Source organism: Lactuca serriola, chromosome 9 (assembly GCF_051521515.1).
Source record: "Lactuca serriola cultivar US96UC23 chromosome 9, Lser_US96UC23_V15, whole genome shotgun sequence".
NCBI classification, from domain to species: Eukaryota; Viridiplantae; Streptophyta; class Magnoliopsida; order Asterales; family Asteraceae; genus Lactuca; species Lactuca serriola.
In genome coordinates, this window is record NC_136416.1 from 104,834,350 (window position 1) to 104,844,554 (window position 10,205).

The 10,205-nt window shown below is 36.9% G+C and overlaps 1 protein-coding gene across 1 annotated transcript; it reads left to right on the forward strand.

Annotated features, from left to right (window-relative positions):
* The first annotated feature begins 213 nt into the window (after positions 1-213).
* LOC145076077 (uncharacterized) lies at positions 214-1,860 on the forward strand. Its single transcript, XM_079022085.1, has 2 exons — positions 214-416; positions 540-1,860. Exons 1-2 carry the CDS (start codon positions 366-368, stop codon positions 1,320-1,322), a joined length of 834 nt encoding a protein of 277 aa, XP_078878211.1. The 5' UTR covers positions 214-365; the 3' UTR covers positions 1,323-1,860.
* The last annotated feature ends 8,345 nt before the right edge of the window (positions 1,861-10,205 follow it).

Below are 10,205 nucleotides of genomic sequence, written 5' to 3' on the forward strand. Positions count from 1 at the left end.
CTATATATATATATATATATATATATATATATATATATATATATATATATATATATATATATATATATATATATATATATATATATATATATATATATATTCTTTTGGGATCTTATAAAAGATTTTTCAACGGGATTAAAAAAGCACTATGCTTGAACTTTCTATTCTACTTGCTTTTGGCCTTTGTTTTTCCTTGGTACCTCACAACCTCTTGTCGCCATTGTGAAGAAAACCCCAAAATAAAAAGGCCCAAAAGCAAAAGCAAAAGTTGCAAAAGGAAACCAACAACTTCTACTTAAAACCCTTCCCTCAACTTGCAAAACGCAAAACACACACACGCACTCTCGCTTTGTGCTCTTATCAAGATGGAGGATGAATGTAGTCCTTTTAATTGGGATTGTTACTACCAAGAAGAGGTAAAGACCACTTCGTGAATAGTTTCTTGATTCTGATTAACATAGTTAACCAAAATCTCGATATTTCTATTGTTCTTTTGTGTTTGGTGTTAATTCCTTTTAGTTGTTTTAATTGTTGAGTAGGCGCAAGGAATCCAAGAGTTGAAACACACTTTGTTGTACACGTTGGAATTGGAAACAACAATTGCATGTGCTCATGAAGAGATTGCAAGAAAAGGAGATGAAGTTTTGCATTTCAAATGTCTTTTGTCAAAGACTATCAAAGAAAGAGACGAAGCCGAATTGAAGTGTCAAGGCTTAGTGTTGGAGAACCTAATACTCCAACAAAAGATTCAAGAATTTGAAGCTAATGCTACGACTTCTTTGGTTAAAACCACTCCTACAAGTTACCAAGAAGACGATCATAATTTAGGTGTGGATTCATCTTCGGGTTCTGATGAGAACTTTGTTGGAGCTCAAGGAATGGAAAGGATTTCATTGCCACCGCAACAAACACCACCAGAAATCGTGGATAATGTAGTATTGAAAAAAGGGTTGCCGGAGAATGGCAAGTTTTTGCAGGCAATAGTGGAAGCGGGCCCGTTACTCCAAACCCTGCTTCTTGCCGGCCCACTTCCACAGTGGCAACACCCACCACCGCAACTCAACTCAATAGAGATCCCACCCGTGACTATCCCATCAACTTCCACCACCACACCTCGGATGCTCCTCCACCAAGACTCGTGTGTTAGCACAATCATTGGTGGCGGCAACAACAACAATGGTGGTGGATGTATGATCATGACTAGGAAAAGGGGTTTTGAGCAAAGTTGTGAAGCACATGACTATGATTATGATTCTACTCCCACAACCAACACCAAGAACCAAAAGGTTGTTCACCAATCACAACCATTGACCAACATTTAGTGACTAGTATTTTGATTTTCCCTCCAACCATAATCTAGCTACAAATTAATATGTCAATTTCCATCCTTTTCTTTAGGTTTGGAAAAAGTTTATTAGGATGAAAGGGATGGCCAGGATGGACCCTTTGCTTTTTACCCTTTAGAATTGGTGTACATTAATTACTTTTTTCTTAGAACTTAAGTATCCTAACCATAATTAGCAAAAAAAAAAAAAAAGAGAGGGCACAATCAAACCCTTTGAGCCTCTATGTTTGATTGAGGGCTTTCCTTTTCCACTATTCCATGTTCTTTCGGTTAGGCTGAAATTGATATTTTTGGTAATGTAATATGAACTCAGAATTTAAGTCATCTCAAACGACAGGAGACTGACTTATTTATATTCTACTTGTTTGTTTGTTTTTTTGTTTTTCTTTTTTTATCATTTTTGGTGTTGTTTACTCTCTTTTCACATAAGAAATGTGATTTTTGGCGAGGTTTTTTGTCCTCCAGAAGGATGGGGAACTGTTTCTATGAATGAATATACGTTTGATTTACGTGAATTTTGTGATTGTGGTTACTAACTGGTTACTTTCAAGACTTGTTGAAGACAATATAAACATTCGAATCTTATATTTAGACGTTATTAAATAGCAAATCATAAAAGTTTCATGGTTTTGTGTATCATCGATAAAAGAAAAAAAATATTTATGTGAGCTTAATCATTTTTGTCGTGGAAAATTCTACTTTCACTTTTCATATTATAATGTGAAAGGTGTGGATTGGGTAGTAGAGTTTTTGGTGGATGTGGGGCTCTTCACCTGAGATAATTACATGTAGCAGTTGCATATCATTGCTCCTGCTTTTTCCAATATTAGTTTAATTTTCAAATAATAATTTGTTTTTATGTAGTTTTAACAAAAATAACTATATACTTATCAGAATATACCAAAAAAACAATAAAATATTTCAACAAAAATAACCCGTCTACTACACTATCTCTCATATAACTCATTTTTCATATTTATAAATTAAAGATAAAGTTTCTATCTGTCGAACTACAGTTATAAATGGATATTAGTAAAGTTGATAATATTTCATCAATTTTACTTAACTTTTATTAGAAAGTTTTTCAGTATCTTATCAGAAGCTAAATAGTTTTGTAAAATAAAATAAAATAATAGGTAATAATAATAATATATTGTTTGTGGAATCTTGGTGTTTATTTAGAGTATCCATGATGCATGGTGTGTGTCTGCCATTAAAATGGCAAATTTAACCAACTCATTCATAGCTTTTTACTGTTACTTGTAATCCCCTATGATGTAATCTCGCCTTTTACTCAACTAATTTCATGAAATTAGAAAAAGGCATAATGGAAAATCTCTATTTAAGAACTTTAAAAACCATATCAAACCATGCTTTGAATAGGCCATGCAATTATTTTGATTGTTAAAACTTTCTTGTGATCATAAATTATAAATTATTGCATTTATATCTTTGAATTTCGTTATCGATCCAGTAAAATGAATCTACAACATTCAGAGGTGTGTCGGTCACGAGAGTTCAACTATGTAAGTATATAACAGGATTATTTCTTGCAAACAAAATTTGTCAATATGCATCAAAAAGTATTATCGTATTTCAACTTTTTTGATAATTAATGATATTTGGATGTGAGCAAATCTATTTGTTTGATTCAGGAAGTCAATGGAAACACAAACTAAATCCATTTGTAGTATATTTGGATTTTGTGTTGCGCTCATTCTTTGACTCTGGAGTAGTCAACTTCACACATACAAAAGTTGATATCTTGTGACTTGGTCTTTATCCTATCTTTTAACTATAAATTATAAACTAGTTGTTATCATCTAAAAAATTATAGTGTTTATTAATGTTCTAATTATGATGGATCCAGAAGAAAATAAACATCCAAGAGCATAGAAGTTTAGGTGGAAATCTTTGCTGGAAAAACCACAAGGCACTTGACAACTCAGACTTTGTATTATTGATAAAATCGACAAAAGAGACTCAAGTTATTTTGGTGTTTATCAACATATTTATTATTATTATTAATAATGAGATAGACTGAGCTCCATTTACTAACCGAGCTAAGAGATGCAGGATGCACACTCGTAGTGATAAATATAAACTCGGGAATACGGGGTCCGGGGGCATCGCCCCTGGATGCAGGGTTCCAAGCAGTTGCAGCCCCTTGGCGGGGTCTAGGGAAGTGCCCCTAGTAGGGTCCAAGGGGTAGAGCCCCCGGTGGTGGTTTTGCTGACCACCATAACCACTTTTACCTTTGGTATAAGAACTCATTGATGAGATCATGATGATGTAGGTGTCGGTTATGTTCAATAATTACCAATTTTTGGCGCCAAATCTGGAGACAACTGTCATAACCACTTTTCTCTTTGGTATAAGAACAAGAAAACAGGTTACAAACTATATAATCTAAAAAACTGATTTTATGATTTGTTCTATCTCTCAAAAACACATTAACAATGTATTCTATGTTTCACAATCTAAATTAGACATGTAATTCTGATTGGTTCATTCTTGGATTATCCCACTTCTAAATTCGTATACCCCAAGCAAAGGGGACGAATTAAAAATTTCAGAAAGTTTGATAAACACGATAAGGGATGAGCATCGGAACCGGCTCGAGAACCAAACTTTGTGGAAAATAGGAACCAAACTGGACTGTCAGTTCTACCAGTTCCCGATTCCTACCGGTTCTTGTCGTGTCTTCAATGTTGGAACCGGTCATCGATAAATAGTAACACACGGTCCTGGTTTTTGCCGGTTCTACCGTTTTCCGATTCCAAAAATCCACAAGAATACCATCCCGATGCCTAATTTAAGTTAAATGGCTAGAGAAGAAGCACTTTTTTTAAAACATCAAACTATCTAAACATGTTCCTTCTAAATACGGATACCACCTATGTTCTCTAATGAAATTGAACTAATGACCTTTCTTTTGAGAGAATGAGTCATTATCATTTGACTAAAGGCCTTTTTTTTTATAGAACACAAGCACTAGTCGTAGATTTGTAGGGTTGCTCCTATTGAATATGGTACACTTGGGCCAAATCTATATGGTCATTTATATCAAGCCCACTAGGCACTAGAAAAAAAATTAATTGTTATTCTCATTATTACGTTAAGTATACATTTGCCTTAAAATTAATCAGTTTATTTGAACATATATATTTCTAAAAATAAAGTTTAGTCTTCAATAATTTTGTTTAAAAGATTTGTCAAATTTATATTTTTGAGGCTTTATCTATTACAATAAATGTCCATGTCAATTTGCCAAGTGATCAATGATCAAATATAAATCGTTGAGGTGTGATCCAAGGAATTTGACCCGACCTGATTATTTTTACTATTTGACCAATCTAATGCCTCCAATAAAAAAAATTCCTAGATCCGTCATTTCTTCTAACAACCTTTTAATAAGAAAGGTTGCCTACATCTAATAACTATAAAAAAATAACAATAAACACTCAAAAGGTGAGAGGAATTTCGTATTCACTAAAGATTGAGTTCTAGTACCAACCAATCTTAGCAAGTTTCAAATTTTGACATTAAAACTTGATTTTTCATAATATCAGCAACACATCTTGGGGTTTTGTTTTAAGATGAACTCCAAAAATACGAACGAATATAATAAAAATGTCTTTAATTGTGTGAACTGGAGTATCAAGTTCACCATTTTGTGTTTTCCATGTCAACAACTCATAATTTTGAAGGCATTTGTTTTAGCAGAAGTAGTAAAAAACAAACAAGAACATGGTTAAATGAGCATTTCGAAAATTCATAAGTGGAAGGGATAGATGTTGTTGTTGAATTTGCAGGTTTAACAAGATGTGTCTGAATCCCTCAAATCTAGGCTCCGATACCAATTTGTAACTTCCCAAAATTCATAAGTAAAAATTTCATTTTTAAATCAACCAAAATTCATCAAATGTCTCAAACAACCATCAAAGTATGTTAGTGTAAAAATAGTTATCATAGTACAAATCCCAAAATCATAAAAGTAGCGAAACATGGGTGGATGCACTGGGTTGAGGCCGGGCCCTTCCCTTTCGAACCAAAAGTACCTGAAACATAAACTTAAATTGTAAACACAAAGCTTAGTGAGTTCTGCAAATACCACATACCATATAACATATATACATAGCATACGTAGCATAAAACAGGTCTAGTTCACCATTGAGTCCCTTCGGACTCCTTTGGTATCTTTCAATCGGTACAGGTCTATTTCACTCAACACACACCAAAAAGCACACAAGACTCAATATCCTCTAAAAAGGGGGTTAGGGTTTCGTGGAAGCTGCTTTGGTATGAAGGAGGCTGGTTATAGAGGAGGTCTTGGAGTTATAATGGTGTTTAAATAGGGTCCAAACCTTAAAAGTTAGGGTTAATCTCAGGCTCAAGTAGGCTAGTGTACTCTAGGTACACCCAGCATGCCAGGAGGGTTAACCTTGTTTCCAAGGCTCACAAGGTACGCCCTGTGTACCTTATTAATGCTCAGTGTAAATACATAATGCACAAAAAAAATAAACATTTAGATTTTAAGGAATTTACCTAGGAACCGAGCGTTACAATTCTCCTTTACTTGAATCATACTTCATCCTCAAAGTTCACCTACACAAAAAACTTTGGGTAGTGCTTTCTCATCTCCTCTTTAGCCTCCCATATCCATTATGAACCCTTTTGGTGCTGCCATTTCACCTTCACTAGACCCACAACCTTGTTTCGAAAAGCATTTGTCTTCTTATTTAGGATCGTAATCAGTCTCTCTATGTAACTCAGGAGCTCATCCACCTGAATATCTTCCAAAGAAACCACTGCAGAATCATCAACCAAACACTTCCACAACTGAGAGACATGGAAAGTGATGTGAATCTCGTTGAGATCCATGGGTAGCTCCAAATGATAAGCAACCCTACCCACCCGGGAAGCAACCCTAAAAGGACTGATATATCTGGGGCCCAACTTGCCCCATTTCCTAAATCGGGTGACACCTTTCCAAGGTGACACCTTGAGAAGTGCCATATCCCTAACCTAAAATTCCTAATTTGATCAACGTTTATCTGCATAAAGCTTCTGAGGGCTCTGTGCGGTCTGAAATCTACCATGCACCCGTTGAATCAACTTGGTAGTCCATAGCACCACCTCCATGATACTGATGACTCTCCGACTGACCTATCCCTAATAAATTGAGGTCTGACACTTAGCTAATGGGAGATACGTATCCCAAATACCACCAAAATCCAGTACATATGCCCGAAGCATGTCCTCTAAGGTCTAGATAGTCCACTAGCTCTGACCATCAGTCTGCTGAAAAGTTGTATTGAAGAGAACCGAGTACCTAACTCCTCATGGAACCTCTTCCAAAACCTGGAAGTGAACTGAACATCCTGATCAGAAACAACTGATACCGAAACCCCATTATGTGTCATCACCTCTTGGATATAAATGTCTGCAAACTTCTCCGTAGACATGCTCTCTTGAATAGGAATACAATAAGCACTCTTGGTCAATCAATCCATGATACCCAAATCGAATCCACCCCCCGCGCTGTCTGTGGTAACTTTTTTATGAAGTCCATCGAGATATCCTCCTATTTCCAAACGGGAATACCCAATGGCTCTATTTTTCCATGAGGTCATTGGTGATCGGCCTTAACTTTCTTGCAAGTCAGCCAACTCTCCATGTACCAAGCCACTTCCCACTTCCCGCTTCAGCCAACTCTCCAGGGCTACCAATAATCGGGTCGGAGATCTCTGTACATTTTGGTTGCACCAGGATGAATAGAAAATATAGACTTGTGTGCCTCTTCCATCAAAATATGTCGCACACCCCTATAATATGGAACTCAGACTCTCTGATGAAGGGTCAACAATCCCTGACTATCATAATCAAAAGAAGCCAATTGAACCATTATGAGCTCACTCTTTCGGTTACTCTTTCATAGCCTCAACCTGAGTCTCCCGTATCTGCTCTAAGAGTGGGGTAATCACAGACATCCACATATAAATTGTTGGATTTTGAGCAATCTAACACTTCCTAAGTGTGCATGCAACCCTAATAAACCTTGGATCTATGTTTGTCTAAATACATGCAAAATAATAATTTTCCAAGGTTCATAACCTATCTAACATGGCATGGGGAACATTTCAACATAAAAGAGTTAGAAGAGATTACATACCTTTTTGATGAGTTTGATTCTTAAGGAGTTTGAGGGCCAAGCACCAATAGTTTGAATGCCTCAAATGGAATCACAAATCACCACAAACACTTGGAAAACTTTGAGAGAGTATACACACTTGCAATTTTCGGCCACACACAAGCACACACACACTAGTTCACCAGTTTCCATTTCATGCACCATAAGCATGCTTATATAGTGTACATGGTTAGGGTGAAACCCTAATAACCCATGACCTTTCCTTTTCCAAGGATCCATGGGTTAAAAGCTCCATGGATCATCCATGGACTTCCATCCAAGCCTAGCCCATTAACAAATGAGTGTTAACCCACACCATATAAAACCAATAGCCCATAATCTAATTAGTCTTTCTTTTAATCTCTAAATTAATTCATAATTAATTTAAGACTAAGACTAATTAAAGAACATAACCTCATATTAATATATTATAACTTATAATATATTAATAAACATATGTGTATAACTCTCATAAAATTATCCATAAATTGTTCGGGTGAAATGCAACCCAAAGGGACCATGCCAGGTCGGGTCAAGTATATACCAAACAAGTTATGGACTTAGACACCTTATCCAATAGACTCCCACTTGGATAAGTCTAATAACTCTATTTGCCTATATAACTTTAGGAACCAACCAGCAATCGTAGCTCTCGAAAACTCTGTTGAACTATGAAGCGCCATTTTAAGAAAAGTGATCATATAATCCTCTGTTCTCATGATATCAGCCGGACAAACACATGGAACTATGTCTTGCTTATTGTCTGGCAGTTGTTTCTCGATTTTCGATTTGTTTGACAAAGAACTTTACTGAACACATCAGTTTAGTTCTGACCGGGCCCGGTACATGGGTCAACACAAAATCATCGAGGGGCCCAGATATCGCTTCTATTTCTAGAAGGAATAGATAAACTTTGACTCATATGCTTGTTCTACTACTTGTTGAATTGTACACAAAGGCACGTTTTATAACATCAAGTTACTGATGCGTTTACGTGCAATCAATGCACAACCAAGTCATAGGTAACAACTCATATCTCTAGGTTTGAAGACTTATATGATATTATCGTCTCACGATCACTCGAGATAAATTCCATGAAGTGATACAAGTGAGCGTGGGTTTATACCAATACTCATAACTTATAAGTACTCATGAATGTTGCAGCAACCATTGCCATGTCTAAACACTTTTAGCCATCTACAAACCCAATTCATGACAATCTTGATTCATACCTACTTCCGACGTATGACCGATTGTGGAGGTTTGAATAAATTAATTATTCTGGAAGTCAAAACATGCAAAACTGAAACAATAGTAAATAATTGACAATGATAGTAACACTTTACTCATAAATAAATCACAAATTTTATTCATCATCAAATGTCGATTACATTTTACAAGTTTCAGGAAAACTATCTAATCTGTAAAACTAATATCGTCCCTCAGCCCGATGCGCCTCGCATGCTGAAAATGCTTAACCCTCGTTAGTCCCTTCATAAGGGGATCTGCAGGATTCTCATCCGACGATATCCTCCTTGTCACGAGGAGTCCTTCTTCAATCTTGTGTCTTATGAAGTAATATTTTCTGTCAATGTGTCGGGATCTGCCATGATCTCTTGGTTCCTTGGCTAAGGCAACCGCACTATTGTTGTCACAGAAAATCTCCATAGGGTCTTTAATAGCTGGTACAACTCCAAGGTCTCCGATGAAGTTCTTTAGCCATATCGCCTCCTTCGTTGCTTCACTCGCTGCTATATACTCTGATTCACAAGTCGAATCAGCCACCGTCTCCTGCTTGGAACTCTTCCAAGAAATTGCCCCTCCATTTAAGGTAAAGACCCAGCCCGACTGAGAGCGGAAGTTATCCCTATCAGTCTGAAAACCAGCATCACTATACCCTAATACTCTCAAGTCATCACTCCCACCAAGGGTAAGGATCCAATCCTTAGTCCTCCGCAGATACTTGAGAATGTTCTTTACCGCGGTCCAAGGAGCCTTGCCAGGGTTCCCTTCATACCTGTTGACCATGCTCAAAGAAAATGCCACATCAGGGCGGGTACAAGTCATAGCATACATGATCGAGCCAACAGCGGAAGCATACGGTAATTGGCTCATCTCAGCTATCTCTGCCTCTGTACTCGGACTCTGAGTCTTACTTAGTTTGGCATTGCTTTGGATCGGTAAATCTCCTTTCTTGGAGTTCTGCATGTTAAACCTTTTCAACACCTTATCCAAGTAGGTACTCTGACTAAGTCCAATTAGTCTCTTACTCCTTTCTCTTAATATCCTTATCCCTAGGATATAGGCAGCCTCCTCTAGGTCCTTCATAGCAAAGCACTTCCCAAGCCAGGACTTAACCTCCTGCAAGGTTGGGATGTCATTTCCTATAAGTAGTATGTCATCCACATACAGTACCAAGAAGCTAACTATACTCCCACTAGCTCTGACATACATGCAAGACTCATCTTCACTTCTTGAGAAGCCAAACTCCTTGACCTTCTCATCAAAACAAAGATTCCTGCTACGAGATGCTTGTTTTAATCCATAAATGGATTTTTCAAGCTTGCGTACTCTATTAGGGTACTCTGCACTGACAAAACCCTCTGGCTGGTTCATGTACACATCCTCAGCCAACTTTCCATTAAGGAGAGCGGTTTTGACATCCAT

Bases quoted from the DNA above. Each gene is read 5' to 3' on its own strand.
- LOC145076077 (XM_079022085.1), top strand. From the start codon at position 366: ATGGAGGATGAATGTAGTCCTTTTAATTGGGATTGTTACTACCAAGAA. The intron at 417-539 runs GTAAAGACCACT...ATTGTTGAGTAG, and splicing joins ATTGTTACTACCAAGAAGAG to GCGCAAGGAATCCAAGAGTT.